Raw genomic sequence first — 20,560 nt, 5'->3', positions numbered from 1 at the left:
GGGTTTTCACTGCAGGTCAGCGTAACCTTTCTATAAATGTTAGAGGAGACACTCTAATCCCACCCTTTTTGTCGCCTTGACTCGAGTCTGGTGCGGCTGTCCGGAGCTTACTCTCCTCCTTGGTGCTGTAGGTGAGAAATGTAAGTAATTGTTGTTGGAGGAGTTCTGAGACGGACGCCTCTAATCCTGTGATTTCTCTGAGCCCTTGACGGGGACTATCCTGGACCGTTGTAATACCCTGCGGCCCTGTGAGAGATTGTTGCGCCACCAAAAAAAAACCTCTGCAAGAAAGACAGTCAAATCTGATGCAGTGGCTTGAAAACACGTCACCCCTCTGTGACCTGCCTTCCTCCGCATCACTGTGCGTTTTCAAAACAATATACATTTCTCTCACAAATCCTGATTTCAGTTGTTTTTGGGGTTTTTAATCCAAACGGTTGACACACTTAATGACTTTGCGGCGAGCACAATGCGGATCATTTACAGTTAATACCCAGTTTGGGGAGATTCATGGGCTCTGCAAGTGGGGTATATGCATTTGAATATTTGAGGGGATTATGGAGGAAGCCCTGCTTTGTGTTCCGACCGCACTTAAAAATTAAGGAAGTGTTTTCTCAAATCATCCAGTGATCACTGCCATATTTGCCGGGCAGCTATTCAGTCCCCGGAACCAAACTAGCAGAAGAGGCATTTTTTTTAATACTAAGCCCCTGAAAGAAAAGTCAGCGAACCCTTACGCGGCATTTGCGCTCTGCTCCTCATATCATGTTCCAGGAGGGTCATTAGCATAGATCATTAATTTTTCTGATTTTTGTTTCCACATGAAAGCCGGCAGGTGCTTCAGGGTTCCGTCATGTTGTTTTAAATGCTAATCTGGCTGGCAGCGAGAGTGATGTCTGTGGTTCCCGTCCAAGAACATTTGCATTGATAACACACACGGGCCATTCTGTTGGCTGCTTTTAACGATTTAACCGGGAATCATCAAACTCTTGTCACTTCCTCTGCAGGCGGGGCTGTTTACACAGGGATGAAACAAACAACAGTCTTGTGATCGGCTGCCAAAGTAATTCTCTACTTCGTCTCCTCGCAGGCTCTACGAGAACAAAGGGGAGGCCGACTTCATGGAGTCCTTGAGGAACCTTTTCACATCCTTTAATGAAATGATGAACAGCAATTCAGAAAACACTGGCATGGTGAAGGTAGGCTGAATATCACACAAGCCTCGCTGCACGCTATCACTGAGACTTGGCACCAAAGAAAATCTGCCGCTGCGTGAATAGTAAATAACTGCTGCCGTGTGAATAGTAAATACATCTGCTGTGTGGATAGTAAATAAATCTGCTGTGATGTACTTTGGATGACATGCTCTCTAATTACAGATGCATGTATCTCGTTAGATGTGAAGTCATTCAGCAGCCTATTAGATATAAATGTTAAAGTCCTGATGCTCTAGATGTCCTGCATATTCGTCTTCTTCACTATTTTGCGTCTATACGCAGATTTTTTTTCTTTTCTTTACTACCCTATTCTCTCTGTGTCATAAGTAGGGGTGCACATAAAATAAAATAGTTCATATTGAATAGATGATTAAAGGAATAGTTCAACATTTTGAGAAGTGTTTTGATTTGCTCTCTTGCTGAGATTTGAATGAGAAGATCAACTATGAATATGAAGCCACAGCCGGTTACTTGTGAGCTTATCTACCAGCACCTTTTGTAGCTGGCTCATTAACACATTGCGTCGTGTCAATTTCATCCCTGCAAAAGTAACAGTTCCATAGGGGATACAAATATTTTTGGAATATTTCTATTCCTTGACTATAAACCAGTTCTATGGATTAAATGAACTTAAGGGCAGTTTGCGCTCATGTTTCTACCTGTGGACGGAGATAGTGTCGATCTACACTTGTTTCCTGTCTTGACGCTAAACCTGCTACTGACTTTAGCTCCACACAGTAATACGAGTATTAAGAGTAGTACTGTATCAATCTTCTCATGTCACTATCAGTTAGAAAGCAAGTAAGTGCTTTCTTTAAAATGTAATGCTCTTGGTAAGATTTCAGCTCCGTCTGGAACCACAAAACTTTTTAGGTACTGACCAAAAACATGTCTGCAGTTGCAAAATCAAAGACATACATTATTCTTACAAATCCTTTGACTTAATTTAGGTGATATTTTTTCAAATTTTAATAAAATATGAGATTTTAAACCTTTTAATTTGGACAAGTTATTTTGTTCTTCTTTACAACATCAAATAGCAACATAAAGTTTACCTTATTTCTTTTGTATCAATACCAGTACATGTCAGTAACAATTAATTCGATTTTAAACACTATTCATAAACTATATTTCTTCCAGTCCCAGCCTCTCAGATTGATCTTCCTTCCACATATTTTATACGTTTGTCCTCTGTTGATTTCTCTCTCTGTGCTTCTGTGTATGTGTATGTGTTTTTCCTCTCTCTTCTTTTCCTCTGACCTTGACTGTCCTGTGGTCTGGGGCTCCTCTGGCTTTCTGCTCTTTAGCTGCTCCTTAAGGTATTTATTCCATCGCCTTTCCCCTCCTTCCCTTTAAGCTCCCTCTCTTCTTTCAATCGTTTCCTCTATTGTTTTTTATTCCACTTTCCTTGACACCAAACTTTCTGACCTCAGATTTGAAACCAAGAGGCACACGTATATTTGTCACTCAAATCACGCTCACACCTATGCCTTTAGAGATAACATAATCGCAGGGTACACGCACCTTGACGCACCTACAGTAGATCCGTGTGCACGCTCAACCATAGGAGAAGCTCAGGACTCAATTAGGAGTCAGTTGCTGTGTAATTGGGTGAGATATTAGCTTTACAGTCAGTAAATTAAAAACTGATCTTGAAGAACGGGCACGAAAGCGAGAAATCCAGGATATCTTCTTTTTTTTTGCCTTTTCCCTAAGTCCGCCTTGTGAAAGCACAGTGACAGGTGGAAGCTAATGAGCAGTCCCATCATGCATCACATCTGAGTCCTGATGAACATCTGGATAGATCCACACTCCTGCAGAGAAGAGCTTTGATAAACACACCCACACAAACACATGCTTGTAGGCGACTAAGAGGCACACGCAGAGTGACATCTCACACAACACAGTCCTACACAACAGGTGGGGGGGATTGGTTGTTGCCCAGAACAGACATAAAATTCTAAAACGGCCTCTTCAGTGAGTAATTAGAAGGAGTTGGCTCGTCATCAGAGAGATGCAGGTTTGTAAAAAAAGTCAAACAGGATTTTTTAAAATCCATGTTTCACTCTTTCTACCTCTGTTCAGATCTGGTATTAACATCCATCCTGAGAGATCTTAATGTGTCCCCTGTGACCACTCGGGATCAAGTCTGACTTCCCTGCCTTATATGCCAATATATTACATACATCTTTCCATTCTCAGAGACCAAATTATTTTGTCTTTATCTTGTCGGGCGTTTACAGATGGGTCACATGCAAGAGAGCAGTCAGGAGGGGCTGAATGAATGTTGTGCAGCATCAATGGAAGACAAGTATCAATGCCTTGAGAAGTGTAAAATCAAAAGCTGTGCAGGCCACATGCGTCCCAGTACTCTGAATGTGGTTGGATCACTTCTCCACATGCATTTGAGCTCTAGAGCCGAACTTAGCACTTGCTATTGGATCAGGTCTGAAGGTGTTGAGCTAAAGGAAGAAAAAAAAATTCCAATAAACTTAGAGAAGATTAAAGCATCTTATCTGAAGGTCAAGACAAGATCCAAGTAAAGATCCAAATTCAATATCTGCTGCTGCATGTGGAGGGTTTTCATTTAGTGAGCCCTGCCCACCCTCATTTCAAACGCCGCTAATTACCCGTCACATAATTCCACAAATAATTAAAAGTGGATTTGTTGCAGGTGACGTCCGGCGCTCAGGCTGTAGGGCTAATCAACCTCAGTGAGACCCGACTGTCACCGCTGCTAATTTGCACAGATGCTGTATAAACACCTCCAACCCGCCTCGGCCGGCGTTTAGCTGCAGTCGGAGAGGGAAGTGTCGGCTTGGTTAATCATTCCAATTATTAATGGTTGGCTCTGTAATCAGCCGCTGGGTGCAGGCACTTGATGACTTTATTATAGTATCGATGAGTATGTAGATCCGATCTGGCTGTGTCTATCAAGGTATCATTAGGGGAGGTCTTCCTTTTTGTCCCCGCTTATTTATTAGGACTTTCAACACCATTTCCTGCCCTCAAGTCGACTGAAAGAAATCAATTAAGACGTGCACATGGGAGGAGACTCCAGGAGTGGAGCTATAGTGTCTGGTTTGTGGCTTATCTGACAGTGATGCTTATTTATGATGATTTTAATTGTACATACTGCTGATTAAAGCATTTATTCTCTGTTGGAGCTGTTTTATTACTTCCTTGAATGGAAGAGAAATAGGAATACGCGCAATAAGCTTAATGAGGCTACACGACTCATTTACACTTCATGGCTCACAGAGCAGCAGCACTAAATTCTCACCTTCCATTACATAATAAGAGATCAAGTACCCTGCTAAATGTCAATCAATGAATGAATTAATTAGAGATGAATGTAATCATGTGGTGCTTCCTTTTGTTCTTCTTCTTTAAAGGGGGCTGCGCTCAAATACGTTCCCACGATTGTCAATGACGTCAAGCTGGTCTTCGATCCCAAGGAACTGAGGTAATGTCACATGAGGCGCGGCATTTTTACGTGTTTCATCTGAGGGAAAGTGTAAATCGACTGTATTAATAGTCTTTTTTTAATCTATCTAATATATTTATTGTTTTCAAGGTTAGAAATTCTGTGTTCAAGTCTGACCTGTGTAGTCAAATAGATAAATCACATGCCTGTGGACGGTGGCATCTCATTATTGTGGGAGACTTTAACCGAGGTGTCAGACAGGTCTCTCCTTGGATTTCGTTTGAACTTGAATGTCACTTAGTAGAGACCAAACCTTTGCCAAGTCCCAATTGTCCTCTTATATTCTGCTCCAAATCCATCATGATAGTGTTAACATAAGTGTTACACTAAGGAAGATGAATATAAACTCCTCACCTATAAATCCCTTCCTCCGTGCTCGTCTGACCTCCTCCACCCCGAGCGTCCCCCCCCCCCTCCCCTCTGGACCCTCGGGAAAAGTCTGCAATGCCTGCCCCATCCAAAACACTCTGGTTAACAGTAGTTTGTTTATCCTTGGCTAGCCTTTTCACTTTTTAACTGTCCTTGGTTTATGTTATTTTTATTCTCCTTTCCTAATTCTATAAAGCGGCCATGGATACCTTGAAAGGTGCTAAGAATATATTTATTTGAAGTTTTTTTTAGAATTTTTGTTATTGCTAACCCACACATAGTCACAGGTTTGTAGCCCCATTTGTTACCATACAATGTCTTACAGCATTTTTCTCAAGATTTTAAATAAAGCCCTGTCTCGCTGGGCTTTTTTAATGTTAACCTAAAGTAATTGGGTTATTTTTTTGGCCCAAGCTTCTACTTAGTTATGTGAAAATCAGTTCAGTAATTTTAACATAATCCTGCAGCAAACAAACAGACAGGGGTCAGAACGTAACCTTTGTAGCCGAGAATCTGATGGAACATTTAGCCTCGGTTAACACTCAACTTTGTTTATTTATTTTTCTGTCTCTCTACATCAAGATGATTTTATTCGATAACTCAACGTTCCCTCGCTGTACTGTGACAGGGCAGGTTGTACTTGAGTGTCCATTTCAGTCAACGCCGTTTCTACCGTGAATGTCATCTGCTACAGCTTTAATGCTTGTTTAAATAAACGACTCCTGAAGCATCACATGCTGATGTTACACTGGCACTAAATCATATATGAATGATAACAAAAAGGATCATAAAACTTCATCATCTGTCCTTCATCTGAATGACTTCTTCTTTTTTTTTAACATATTGAAATTAATGGGCCGTAAATTTGACATTTATAACTTTGGCCCAAAATTACAGTTTCATATATTAGATATAGCACTTTTTGACAAATGGTTCACGGCCGTGCCCTTCATCCTCACTTTTAAGTCTTTTATCTATTATTTTAAATGACAGAGCTCAGACTAAATTGAATGGCCTCATTTACGTAGATTTATATAAAAACTATGTAAGGAAAACTTGTCTGACACACTTGTCGGCTCCAAAAAAAAAACATTTTAGCTTCTGTAAATCTGCCATTCTTGATAAATATCTTAAAACCTCATACCATCATCCAACAATGAGATAAGATGTTGCCAGGAGTGGTCCACTTTTGCTCAATTACACTTCAAAAGGGGAAGCCCTGAATATTTTATCATCAAAAAACACTGGGGTCTATTTTTATCGACACAACTACTAAGTGATAAGTGTAGGTATTGGGTATTAGACTTTGAAATCGTCTCATATGCAAGCGCTCAGCAGGGAGCACCTTCCATTTGCTCACGTCCTGGCCCTGGGCCGCTGCAAATTTCACAGCAGATTTCTGGCCACGCAAGTTTCTGCCTCTGGCCTCGACTCCCCCGATATCACAGGAGCGGGCGGAGGGCGGATCTTCGGTCTGAGGTTTTAAGAGAGCCTTCCAAAACCCAATCCATTCCATCTACCATGCACAATTTCTCTGTTCAGCTCTGACAGCTCCCTTGACAGATTATCTTTCTCACTTTCCCTCTCAATTAAATTTACCACTTGCAGAGTAAATTTTTCTCGGGAGTGGGACACAGAGAAACTTTTGACACTCTTGGATGTTAAAGAATGATTCACTGATGACCTCCCTGTGCCCCCTCCCAGTGCTGTGCAGCCAAAGGAACCACATTCCATCCAGCTCTAAGAAGTGTGTGCAGTAAAACACCAGATCTGGCAGGTTTTTGGACTATTATCGAGGGACATTAATTAAGCCTGTCCTCGTTGTCAGTTCCAGTAAAGATCACAGTATATCGTTGTTTGTTTTGAAGGTAGTATTTCCAGTAACGATGAAGTGAGACAAGATAACAAGCATTGCACTTTCCCGTCCCCCCTTTAGTTTGAGTGGTACCAATACGAAAGCAGCCTTTTATTTGAGCTTTAATACTAAAACCTGTGGTTCTCATGAAGCGTTCACTTAGTCGTAAGTAACGGGTCTGCCCGAGCGAAAGTTGTATCAGCTGTTTTGTGTTGTTAAGACAAACCTGCCTGAGTGGCTGAGCTGGAGGCCAATAAATTGAAGTGTTTTGTGTGTGGGAGTGTTTCATCCGATGCCAGAACCTTCTCTCTGCTTCTTCTCCCCGAGCCTCAGCTTGCCAACGTAATGCTGACCCGGCCTTTTTTTTTTTTTATTCCTGATTTTTCTGAACGTCACGTCTGAAAGGAAATGAGTGATCACTTTGAAAAAAAAGGGAAGTGGAGCAATGGGCCTCTGTGTGCAATGTTGTAGAGAATGAACAAGCCTTCAGATCAGTAGCTTTTTGAAACACTGCCGCAACATTAAAGTCTACTGAAGCCATTGGAGGTGAAGGTCACACACACACCCACACACTGTTTTCACTGATTAGACTCTTCTCAGGACTGTAGGGGCGGACACACTGGGCTTGATCGACTTTCCTCTCACTTGACTTCTCCTGTTTTATTGAACCTATTAAGAAAATTCAGGGTTTTAGATTTGTAAGTATATGAAGTGAGGGTTCGAAGCATAGCAGGGTTGTACGTTCACCTGGTGCAGCTTCATTATTATATAACTTAATAAGCCAATGTTTGGGGTGGACGACATGGATTCATTATTTTGTTAAAATACATATAGTTTGATTAAAATAATATTAAGAGTAATATCTTAAACAGAATATTTGAAAGCATGAATGTGATTTTACAGTGTAACCCTACAGTGTAAGGTTTTAATTTAAATGGGATTCAGACATTGAACCATGAGATTAATCTTATTTCCATATTTTACACTTTTAAAGTGGCTTTTCAAACCTTAGTCTTAATGCTCTGATATCTGATGGTACTCCATCCTTTATTCACGCATTGGATTTTATTCCAGAGCTTTCAGCCACATGTCATGGCCTCCTTGAGAAGATGAAGTACTCAGTCTTCATGAATCATCTCATTGACCGCTGAGCCGACTCAATTGGCCCCTGAAGGCCCTGAGCTGAGGCTGAAAGCGACCAAACACTGACAAAGTGATGTTGCAGGGAGAGTAACATTTTATTTTGAATATAACAGGATTGAAAGTTATATCTAGCACATTCCCTGGAAAAAAATGCCAGAAATAGCTTAGATGGATAAGGAATGTTTGGTTTTAGGCAGAAAAGCATTTACAGTGTAAATACCTGAGAAATATGTCTCACTTATCAATCAGGCATCAATCATTGTTTCTTGACATTGTCAGAGGCAGCAAAATCAATCTCTCCTGGCGGTCGGAGTTCATCATCCTAGAACTCTTCCTATGGGTCAGTTGCCAAATCTCTCGCCAGAATATCTGAGAAGTACAAGTGAGGGTTTGCAGAGCCTTTTTAATTCAATTTTGGATGATTGCTCGTGGTCGGACACAGTCAACCAATCCGAGATGCCTGATGAGTTTGTCTCTTTGTTGTCGTCCCTCTCTCCACAGCAAGCTTTTCACAGAGTTCATCCTAAAGGTTCCTCTGGGTCGCCTGGTGAAGCAGAAGCTTGAGTGTCTGATCGACATTGTTCACAGTGATCTTTTCGCTCATCACGGTGAGAGGACACACACACACACGCACACACACACACTGAACACGCTGCTCTTTGCCGCATGCACCTTCACTCACAGTGAATATAGGCAATCACACACGCCACCTGCCTCCCCGTGGCAGCCCGGTGTGAGCCCACAGTAAAGGTCACCTGTGAGGTGCTATGGAAATCCCTCTTGTTATCTAAGAGAGTTAAGCATCCCCGCTGCAAAAATCACCTGGTCCTGTCTGTCAAAGCATATCAGTATTCCCATCTACCCAGTCTTAGCCCTTTCTTTCTCACCTGTTTTACAATTTATTCCCTTTTCGTTGCCATGTATGAATTTATATTCTCCTTTCCCTTCCTTTAGTTCCACTGTCATGCACATTCACACCAAGGTCAGTTTGCAGGGCAGGAATGTAGACATTGTTAATGAGAGCCTGTACCTCCGGTTCCTGCAGCCAAGCTCGCCCGCGGCAAACTGCAGACAAGTCCCTGCCGCGGTGACGGTCCAGGGCCGAGCACTTTGCCAGAGGCAGCGGTCCTCCGAGGCCGTGTGAGGTCAGATTCAGAGACAAACACACCCGCAGTCACATAATGGCCTGTTGTAGTAAATTAAATGCAAAACTCCTAACCCATAGTGAATTAATGTGGCCGGCTGGGAGAACACATGCCCCAGAGCGACCGGCCAGAGCTAAAGAGGTGGACAACAATTATCCACTTGCACGGTCGCTCTCTGCCTCCGTCATCAGCAGATGTTCGCTTCAGCATGAATGTACAGAAAACAAATGTTGAAATGGAAATTATACACAGTGTAATGGCATGTTTACCACATAGAATAATCTCTGATATTAAAAACAACAAAGTGAAAATGTATCTGCCTTCAGCTCAATGATCCTTTCAGACTTTAGCAACATAAAATGGTCTGATTGGTGTTTTTGCCAGTTTAGTGAGTAACAACTCGGTATGGCGTCCCCCAGTCATTACTATTGATCTGTTGGTGTAATTGTGGACAAGCAGGCCTCCCCGGTGCTTGTTGATGGATTTCTGATCAGCAGGAGGACTTGTTGCAGTGATGTAGACTCACTATTAGTGTTTGAGGTGCATGTGTGTTTTCAAGTAGTGTGAAACTAGGGATGGAGAATGCTTGAATGCATTTAACACAACTATCAAGCTGAGTTCCACTTTTGAGATGTTTTATTCCAAAAAGGTCCATTGCAATGAACTTATGAGTTAGCCAGGGGGTTTTCAAAGGAGACGTACCACGTTTATTTTTTATTTCCCTTTCCTGTGTAGATTTTTTTTGTGTATGTAAAAGATCTGCAAATTAAAAGCTTAAAGACTTCATTTGAAGAAGCTCCTCTCTGCCAATGAAGCTCCTGAGACGCCTCTGAACATTAGAGCATGAAAACCTTCTCAGGTAATTACTCAAATTAAATGTAAGAACCTCTATATGAATACATGTCTCCTTTAAGACCCATTTGGCTTGATTCACCATTATGTCTTCATTGCGAGTTTAATCTTAAAATAGGGTAAGGTCCAAAGAAAAGTCTGTATCAGATTTGTGACATGTTCTTCATCAGCAAATACATTTCCAGGCAGAGCCATTTACCTTGATACTCCACCGTCAATATTGAGTTTCTTACAAGTCTACACCTGCTCATCAACATGCATGGAATGTATTCTCTGATGAATGTGTTTTCTCTCCTGTAGACTGCACAATGATTAACATATTGGCACTTCCTGTGTTTTGGCATGCTCGAAAATAGTATTCTCCTGTCCCAGATTGGCCTGTGTCTGTTGTAAAGGACAACTTTAGAGAACAAGACCACATCCCTCTCTCCATTGGTTGCATCTATAAGTTGGAATGTGTGTTGAATTTGATGGGTGTGAATACGCAGTTAACTGCTGCAGACGAAAGCAAAATGAACTGAGAAAGGGGTTAGGGTTAGGGAAGTGTTTTTTCTTTTATTTCAGAGGATAAACATTGTCTCACCTTCACTGTTGATGATATAAAAGGAGAGAGCGTGACAGATGCATAAATCACTTGCAAATGGGCTCATTGGAAGAGAACAAATATGTCCGCTGCTCTCAAAATCAGTGTAGCGGCTAAAATCTGTTTGCACTGGAAGTTTGTGGAGGGACCTCATGGCCTGCCTTGATAGTTCCAGTCTGCTTGTCCCGCTCCCACCCTGCAACTAGTGTGTGTGAGCGAAGTGAGAGTGCACGTATGTACAATATGTATGCATTTGCTCACATGTCTGGGTCCGTTTGTCCATCCTGTGTGTTTTGATTTTTGGACGAGGCACAAAGAGAACGAGGACTGAGGCCCAGAAAACCAAGGCAGTAAACTCTCCACACTGTGCTGCACGGTGTTCAGCAAAGACAGTTCTGTATTCACTTAGAAATTGTGGAGCATTCTCAGTTGTAGGGTCAGAGCATTTTATTTATGTTCTTCAGCAAAGTGACATTTGGGTTCAGCCTATACCAGTCAGACAAATAGATCCAATTCTGGTTCAAAGTGAAATATCTTGACAACCATTTCATAGAGATGAATCCTAATGACATTGGTGACTCTGCAAGTTTTTGACAAAATGGCCAAACTTCATGTTCCTGAAAGGATATTGGTTTGTTTTATATAGTATTTGCAGTAGATAAGGATAGGCCTCAGAGTATAGATATTCTTTATGCTGATGACCTCCTTGTCCCTTGCAGTGGTACCACACAGAGGCCAAAGTGTCAACTGCACAAGATACCTCAAACTAAACAGAGACGATTGCCATGACATCTGCTGTCCAGAATCTCACAAACACTCTGACAGTGATAGTCTGCAATACATTATTGTGGTACAATAACTCAATGATTATTGTCCCTGTCAGATTTTTTTAAAGGGTTTAAAAAGGAGACTAGCATCCATGGAAGATGCACTAATGCTAGAAGATGATAATTGTATAATTAATATCCTTTTTAATAATGATGGATATACAATTATTATATTTGTATATGACCATGACTTCATATTGTAACTTTACTTATTCATTTATATTGTGTCTATTTTCACCATCCTCTGCTTTAACACAGCATAATTATCCACAGTGGGACTAAAAGGTTATCTCATCTTAACAATAGTCTTAATTTGTTAAATTGTTAATTGCTTATATGTATATTTGTTGTACCTAGGAATGATGTATGTGTTGCACGAGTATGTATAAGACTTTCCTTTCTTCATGGAATCAATCAACTCCACATGCAGCCCCCTAAATAACAGGATTGGAGAATCTTGATTACATTCAAATTCACTTTCCCAGAGCATCGTTTGTCATTCCACCGTGAGCAGTGTTGACAGTTGGCAAGGCTTTGTGTGGTATTTGAGTGTTGTCTCTTTTGATTAGTGTATTTATGCTCTAATTTTATATCTGAAGCAGGGACATTGTATTGATTTTGAATTGAAATCCATTGAGCGGCCATTTGGCGCGGCGGCATCTCTCCACCATGTTATTATAGCAGTTGTTATTTGAAGAGGGCTGTTGTCCCTGTTGTCTGCCACAGCTTCATTTTGTGTCCTGCTCTTTCTTCTCCTGTTCTTATCTTTTAAAGGTCCCGTACTTTTCTGATGTTTTATCTGAGGCTTTAGATGTACTGGTTCACTTTTCTGTTCTGTTGGAGAAAGATTGCCAATGCATTGTTAGTTTTTTTGTAATATACTTTATTGTGTTTCTTTCTCTTTTTTGCGGATTATTTATTTGTTTATATTCATACGATAAGTAGCTTGTAGCTCTGGATAGATATAAGTAGTTTGACTGCTTTCCTCTCTTTAAATCTACAATATATCACTTGAGCCCCCTAACCCTCATCTTTTAAATAAACCAGGCAAACTCCAGGTTTTTAAATGACACCCTCCCCCAACCCCCCAGACACACACATATGCACAGTGCCACTAAGATTGGAATCAGAAGGTTTAATAAAAAATATGATAATTTTATGGCCGACTGCCTCAGGTTTACCCTTCATGAGAATACTCGCTGGCTTATCACCTCCGTCCCTCCATGTCAAATCCCCAACCAAATTCTCCACCCTCTACACATCGGAACTCACTGTTTGATGTTGGCTTCATCTTCGGCAAATCTCTCAGGTTTGATTGCTTTATTGTGTAGAGTTAATTAAATTGTGACTGTTGCTTTATTTTAGCTTTAAGCTTCTATTTAAGGCTAAAATAAATGATGATTATAAACTGTTTTATTGTTCGTGCTTTAACTTCTCAAAATTACAAGGTTTTATTTCCACACCTGTGTGACCCTCTGCAGCAGTGATAGATAAGGTGCTTTGTATAACGACACCATGACAGTGGATATTATTGGAGCAGAGGTGGGTTTGGTCTATTTTGGTTAAATTCTTCCTGCTGATACGGAGTATGTAATTAGCTGTAGTGTCAGGTCAGTAGGTGGTTTGATAATTATAATAATTTGTTCTTCCATGATAGTTAAATGGCTCCGGGTGTCATTCGCATGTTCTACTCGTGTCTGTGTGGGTTTCCTCCAGGTACTCAGGCCTCCTCCGGCTTTATCGCAGAATCTTAATTGATCGTAGGTGTGAATGTGAGTTTGAATGGCGGTTGGTCTCTGCTTGTTGCCCCTGTAGCCTGGCGACCTGTCCAGGGTGTAGCCCCGCCTCTCGCCCAATGTCAGCTGGGATTGGCTCCAGTGACCCTCAAGAGGATTACCAGTGTAGAAGATGGATGGATACTTGAAAGGAGTTTTATTTGATGGCTTTGTTTGATTATTGTCACACTGTTGTACTTTAATTTCTCTGAGGGATTATTTTGAGTCTTTTCCAATGTTGTTTTAATAAACTCTTTAAATTGTTTTAATTTAATCCTCTGAGCTGTGAGGAAGCCATTAACAAGATGCGCGCGTCTGCAGCTACGCCGCGCCGACCATATGCTGCTCTGCCTCCTGCGATCGCTCATTTGCTCCCACGTGTCGGGCGGCATCTTGAACGCGTGTTCTCTTTTCTGCCGTCCCTGCAGATTGCCGAGAGATCCTCTTGCCGCTGATGACGGAGCAGCTGAAGTTCCACCTGGAGAAGCGGGAGGAACCGAAGGCTTGCTGCCAGCTGCTCAGTGACATCCTGGAGGTGCTCTACAGGAAGGATGTGGTGAGGAACACAGCTCGTACAGCTTCATGTACTTTTATCTCCCTCAGGGATAAACAGCAGCACAACAAGGGGATCCAGCCAAACAGTGACAGAGGAGCCAGTGTTGGCTGGTTATTTTACCAAGTAGTCATTAATCACTTATTTATTTCGTTGCCCCTTTCAGGGTGTCTGTTTGAGAAAGCCCCAAAGTTGTCTGTGCTCAGTGATCCAATGCTCAGCGGGGGAGAGGCCATCTTGAACAGTATGAATATCCTCTGTGTTTTAGACCTATTAAAGCTTATAACAATGTGGTCTGAATAACCACACACACACACACACACACACACACACACACTGTCCTCTCTTGCATATCTGTTTGATACTACACACCTTCTTTGGACTTAAATGTGCGTGAAGAGAAAACAATAACATCAGGACTTTTTCTTTGTGCGCTTACCTTTGCATCGGGATTGTAAACAGCCCTGGACAATCTTGGAATAAAGTGTGTTTTCGCAAAAGATGTGTTTCACACTGGCCGGGCTGAAAGGCAATATCTGAAACTTCCAGATAGTTTAGACTCCCCGCAGACATGTGTGAATCCTTTGGTGTCAGTGTATGTGCACAGACTTGCATGCATGATTTCTTCCACTTTAAAAAGGAGCAGTGTGAATTATTGAACGTTTAGGTTGATTCGGCACCACAGGTAGAGACGGTTAGAAACAGCCCCTCAGCTCACTCAAACTAATGAGCAGCTGAAAGTACTGACGACGGTGCTGATGTCCCCAGGGTGTTTCCCCTCCCAACAAATGGGGATTTGCAGAGTGTGAATCGTTTTGACCGCATCAGTCGTATTTGGCAGGACTCTCAGGACAAAATGTTTTCAAATTAATACTTTCAGCCTCAAGTATAAAAAATTAAATAGATTTATTAAATACATCAGGTGATGAGGGTAAGGCTGTTTTATTCAAAAAGACACTAAGCCACATTTTTTTAATCAGTTTGTGGTTTAATCCAAAACTGTGAGATAAATACATGTTTTTAGCCGTCATCAATGACTTTCTGGTTTCCTTCTTTCTTTGGTAATGTACTTGCATATTCGTGCAGATATTTTGCAGAATGTTCATGAGTCACGATGTCTGTCTGAATCAATAGCAGCTTCAGAACCTAGGTTTCAAGGTTCTGTTTAAATGCATCACCCTTTACAATGACATGTAATAATCGTTCATTCAAATTCTATTGCGACGCAGATGGAGCGGCTAATATTTTGAGTGTGAAGTAACGTGAAGTACTTTTAGAAGTACTCAGCATTTTGTCGAATCCCTCCTTTGTTTGTGTGTTGATACCCGTGTTGTTGTTTTTGCAGGGTCCAACCCAGTGGCACGTGCAGATCATCATGGAGAAGCTGCTCCGAACAGTTAACAGGACAGTTATCACCATGGGCCGCGACTCCCCTCACATTGTAAGTCTGCTTCTCTAACTGTTATTTTCCGTATGCCCGACAACTGACATCTGTTGTACTTCTCCTTTCACTTGTAAACATGGACTCATGTTCTCTCACAATCAATTTTGGAGGCTTGTGTACGACACAAGCGTAACTCCCACAGGCTCGGTGCAACTTCAGTTCAGCTTCATTCCAAAGCTCTCATTAAAGACAAACTACCTCGGCAGAACACAAGCGCATTTTAAGAGAAGCTTTGATCTGCTCACGTCTTCCTGCAGTCAGCTGTGTGGCAGCCTGTGTGTGTGTGTGTTTTGCTGTTTTGTCATTTCTCTTTTGAGTTTTTGTGTTTACTCGTTTATGTGCCTGATCCCTCAGTTAGGAGAACCTTTCTGATGTTCTGTGCTGTATTCTAATCACGCCTCCACCCCCCCATTAGCATCCTCCCCCCAATCACACCCGCTCCGCTCGAGCGGGTGTGATTGGGGGGAGGATTATCAGTCATCTTATCAGTCATCGTATAAGTCCGCTGTTTGCCTCATGTGCATCACAAAGCCTTCATCCATTTTCATGAGTCCAAACAGTCCCGTGGACGTTAACCCCTGGATTCTTTGACTTCCTGTTGTCTGCTGTTGCTGTTGGGTATATGATGGTAAATTGAAAGTGAAACTTGAGTAGAGAACATATTCAGATTTAAATACTTCTGATGTAAGATACATCCAGATAAATGACGAGAGAGACATTTGTTCTGAATTTCAAGTACGGGGGGGGGGGGGCGGTTGACTGATTGATACTCTCACCGGTTGACGCAGCATCCTTTCTTCTCCCATGTCAGGTCATTCAGAATATTTGCATGGAAATGTGTGCACGCGCAACACCCTGTCTCCGTCTGGGCAGCTGCAGGAAAACAGCTTCACCTGTAAAAACCGAAGCTTCTCTGCTTTTACCTCAAGTCACTGAGCCGCACCAGGCAGCAATTAAATAACGCCAGAGTCATCACACACTAATCATCCCGTTTGTTTGCAAGCGATTGTTTGTTATGTCTCAGTACTGTAATACTTCCGCAGCACTCATCCGCTGTCTCCCGTGTCCTCTCCTACACTCTTCCTCCTCCTCCCCCTCTTCCTCCTCCTCCTCCTCTCTCACGTACTCTCTAAGTTGCAGTAAAGTGATTCTGGAGAGGCTCTCTCTCTCTCTCTCTCTCTCTCTCTCTCTCTCTCTCTCTCAGTCCAAAGGCACTACAGTGAAGCCGATCCCATAGAGGGGTAACCCTCTGTTGTGTAGGATATTGCCAGTGTGCATCACACTGATTAATAAAAAGCTAATGAAGCTGTGAGTTGGGGCGAGACGTCCCTGCTGGTCCTTTTACTCTCGGCCAGCTTCCTGGAGGGATACAGACTCCCACTTACTCTCCCTCTCTGGCTCTCAAGTTTGTTGTTGTGAGTTGTTCTGCCAGTGATGCAAATCTTGCATGGTCCAGAGAGAATGTTTTTACGAGTTGGCGGTAAAGACATCGTTCGAACTCCGGAGCAGCTGCCTCACCTGATCCTGCCATTCCCCCAACCCTGTTATTTTCACTGCTGTGGGGTTCCTCTGATCTCATATTTCAGATATGGAACTTGCCAGCCACTTAGACTAAAAGCCCATCAACGCTCATGAAGGCTGCACTGCTACGTCTCCTCGCCGCTGTATTATAATAAGTGCATCCATTCCAGCTGTCCCCCTTGGTGCAGGTGAAACAGCGTTCCCGGCTTCCAGCTGTGGCCGCTGAAAGGAACCACGGCAGAGCAGGTGCCTTTCTGGTTAATGAACTGCTCTACCCATGACCTTCCGGTGGCTCTTACTGAAACCATTTACTTTGTATACTGCACATGTGCTGCTGCCCTCTGCCTCACGTTGCGACACTATACAGTATACCGCTCGCTTTAATTGTCCCCGCTGACCCCTGCCTCTCCTGTCAGCTGCTGTCTCCATAGCTCGGTAGCCACTGCACTTGACTGCCCTGACATTTCTAAGCACCTGCATAATATTCAGCATCAGCGTGGAGCGTCCCTTCAAACGGAGTGAGTTAGAGGTCACATCAAAGCCTCGTCTCTCTGAGAGCACCGTGGCTCTTTAACTCCAACACTTTCCATATTAGAGGGCTCCAGACGGTAGATGCATTCAAAGCCGGTCCCGCAATCATTATTTAATGATCAGTAAGGTTGGTGTGAATTCTTAACGGCGACCAGTCCCAGTTTGTGCTGCGAGACGAGTCGCAGCTTTCTAATCAGAGGACTGTTGTTTTCCGCCTGCGGGTCCCGCTGCCCACTCTGCAGGCGGATCGCACGCTGCAGCTCAAACAACACGACCGCCATCCAGAGACCTTGTTCTTCTGAGTGGCGTTCTCTTGCATTCAGATTTATGCATTAATGTTGTACTCTGCCTCCCAGCCCTCCCTCGCTCTGTCTTCCCTTTCCCACCTTCTCCCCTGGTGGCGGTGGACGCAGAATGATGATGAGAAGGGTTTCATTGCCGGCTTAGGTGGTGGGGTGTGTGTGTGTGTGCTTGTGTGTGTTTGTGTGTCAGTTTTTGTTGTGTTTTGTCACTGCAGCGCCTGTTAGCGACTTAGACGCACATGCCACACATTTGCATGGTCGGACATCCTAGCGGGCTGCAGCTTTATATTCATGTCCACCCTCACTCAGGTTGAGACGAGTCCTTGTGAACACATTTACATTAGGAGAGGAGCAGAAACATTTTTGCCCGTCCCTGCTGAAATCGCCAAGTTCTACCGTTATGCCCTTGAATTATTTTTTCTTCCTCGAGTAGAAGCTTCCAGATGAGCCCTGCAGATAAACACGGATTGGAAGCTGCGACTGGAAGAAGCTGCACATTTGACAAATCAAAGAAAGCCCATTGAAACAACCCTTTATGTGCGTCTTAGCCTGTTCTATTATCCCTACTGAGGTCTGATTGTTAGTTATGTACTGACACGTCAAAATTTTAAATCAGATACTTTGCTCGACAGCTTCAACTCAACTTTGACTTTAATAGCTGCTGTTTTAAAGACAAACAGAGTTTGTGTCTTCCTCACAGTCGTCCTGCTCAAATTCCTGCAATGTGCAGAAGAAATGGGGGAGGGGGAAGCTGCAGTGGAAGGACTCTGGATTATTGATTGACAGTATGGGGCTGACCGGCTATAGGGGCTACAGCATTTCCTTTGCTGCATGCACTTACTGACCAGCCACAGTATAAATAGCAGCACAGCCATGTCGGACATTTAATTAGGCGGGATTCTTCTCCTTTATCTTCCTGTATCACTCTCTTTATATCTCTATGTCTTCATATCTTTGTGTCCACATTTTTTCTTAAAGTGCATCCTCGCCTCTATCTTTCTGTCCTGTCTGTCTCCTGCTCTCTCTCTCTCACTCCCTCTCCCTCTCCCTCTCCCTCTACCGCTGGCCAGACAGCTGCAGAGCTCATACAGAAAAGAAGCATAGTGGGATATGGCACTACATCATAATTCCTCAAACATCCACTTATCACTCACTCATGCACATCTCCTTGCCTCCCCTGTGCTCAAAACTTTGACTGAGAGTTCCCCTGGGTTTTTGACCCTGTGACGACTCGTATCAAACGCCTGCTCACTTTGTTTAAACGACCAGGTCTTTCATGCTGATTCACGTCACCTTGAAATAACAGTGGACAGATCTAAATGGGTATCGGAGAGCGAGATGCAGAGCTGCACTGGGCATCTTGTTTTTGCCCTTGGTGGTGAGCTGTAAACAGGGGGAGGGGAGCCCTGTGGAGATGGCCCCTCTGTGGGTGAGAGGAGGAGAAGGGGGAGACAGGCAGCACTGGCCCCCTCGAGCAACACTGGTTCCAGCAGCTTTGTGCATCTGTGTGAGGATGACTCTGCACCTCTTGGGCATTTGTCCCCAGTTTACCTTATGACCTCACCTCATTGCTGGTCTGCACCAACATCAGGCTGCTGCATTTTACCCACACTCCAATGCATGGACACGCCTGAAGATCTGTGCGGTGAGTCTAGCCTTGAATCAGGAGCAGGTTCTAAGGCAGTTTGTGTTTCTGCACCAGAAGTCTTTTTGCTGCTTATCATGTTATGCCATTTGACAACATAAAAGATATTAGAATTTTCTTGTATCTTCTACCTTGAAATGTGCAGCGTTGATTGTATTCCATACAGAACTTGCAAACTGTGTGCCCTATGTGAAATCCTAAATTAGTTTCTACAAGGTTGGTTCCCCCCTAATTAAAAATATAACATATTTCACTTACCCCTGGTCAGCCATGCAGATAGTTTGGTTCTGTTTGCCCAGGGTGTGAGATATGTGTCTCTGGGTTTTTGCTTGCAAAAGCAATTCAATAGAAGTAAGAGAGATTTTGTTCAACGTAGTGAAGACAGTATAGTTTAAATCCAACATCGATATTTAAACTAGTTCTACTTTACTTTAACAAATGTAAGTGAGATATCGTTTTCTTCCAATTCACAATAAACAGACCCTTTAATTGAGCTGCTTTCAGACATGTAGTGAACTCTGGATAATCTCTTGAAAAATCCCCGGAAGGGCTATAGGTGAGAATTCAAATGTCCGAGTGAGTTGCTGCGGACACAGTTTCTCGGACCGTGTAATAACTCTGGATATTGTGGATTCCAAATGGAAACATCTCTGCATCCGTTCCGCAAAAGACACTCAGTCTACTTCCTGCTTTGAGAGCTCTGTAGATGTCTTGTTTTTATTTTTCACATTTTGCATATTAAATATCTTTATCATTTTTTTTCTTCCTCTTTAAAAAAACAGTATAAAATACACAGTATTGCACATAATAAATCAATTGCACTTCTTTAAGGTACAGATAAACATCTACTTCTCTCTCGATGCTACAGTATTAACTACCGAAAGAAACGGACCTGGCATGTACAAGAGTGGAGGTGTGAATCACATGGAGCCAACAACAGAAAGCAGCATTTTGCAGTTTGTGAAGGTCAAACGAGTGATATCGAGTAGTTTGCCAGGTATTGTTGTGACAGTAGATAAAGATGCTTTTGTTTTACGCCCTTGAAACAACTTTGGCAAACATCCTGTCTTTTGGGGCAGTGTTCTTGGCTTTGAGAGCGACGTGGGTTTTGATGCTCCTCCAGGCGCAGTTAGCTTAATGTTGTTTCTTTCAGATATTGGCTGCTCTCCCACTCATTAAAAATGGTTTTAGCCCTATTTGATGCTAAAGAATATATATTCATACATTTATATATCAATGCAAATATTATTTTGGCTGTACATAGTCTTTGAACCCTGTTCGGAGTCATGATACAAGATTTAGATTTACAGT

The 20,560-nt window shown here is 42.7% G+C and overlaps 1 protein-coding gene across 2 annotated transcripts in view; it reads left to right on the top strand.

The window, feature by feature from the left end:
* The window catches only part of dock1 (dedicator of cytokinesis 1), a 160,912-nt gene that overhangs the window by 47,177 nt on the left and 93,175 nt on the right, over positions 1 to 20,560 (top strand). For both annotated transcript variants that reach the window (XM_062413855.1, XM_062413856.1), the window contains exons 23-27: positions 1,091 to 1,199; positions 4,613 to 4,683; positions 8,573 to 8,679; positions 13,682 to 13,809; positions 15,152 to 15,247. In XM_062413855.1, coding sequence (XP_062269839.1) covers positions 1,091 to 1,199; positions 4,613 to 4,683; positions 8,573 to 8,679; positions 13,682 to 13,809; positions 15,152 to 15,247 — 511 coding nt within the window. The remainder of the gene's footprint in view (positions 1 to 1,090; positions 1,200 to 4,612; positions 4,684 to 8,572; positions 8,680 to 13,681; positions 13,810 to 15,151; positions 15,248 to 20,560) is intronic.

The sequence above is a fragment of the Platichthys flesus genome, chromosome 20, assembly GCF_949316205.1.
Source record: "Platichthys flesus chromosome 20, fPlaFle2.1, whole genome shotgun sequence".
In the NCBI taxonomy this organism is placed as follows: Eukaryota; Metazoa; Chordata; class Actinopteri; order Pleuronectiformes; family Pleuronectidae; genus Platichthys; species Platichthys flesus.
The sequence above is the reverse complement of the archived record's forward strand: the minus strand, read 5'-3'. Positions and strand labels throughout refer to the sequence as shown.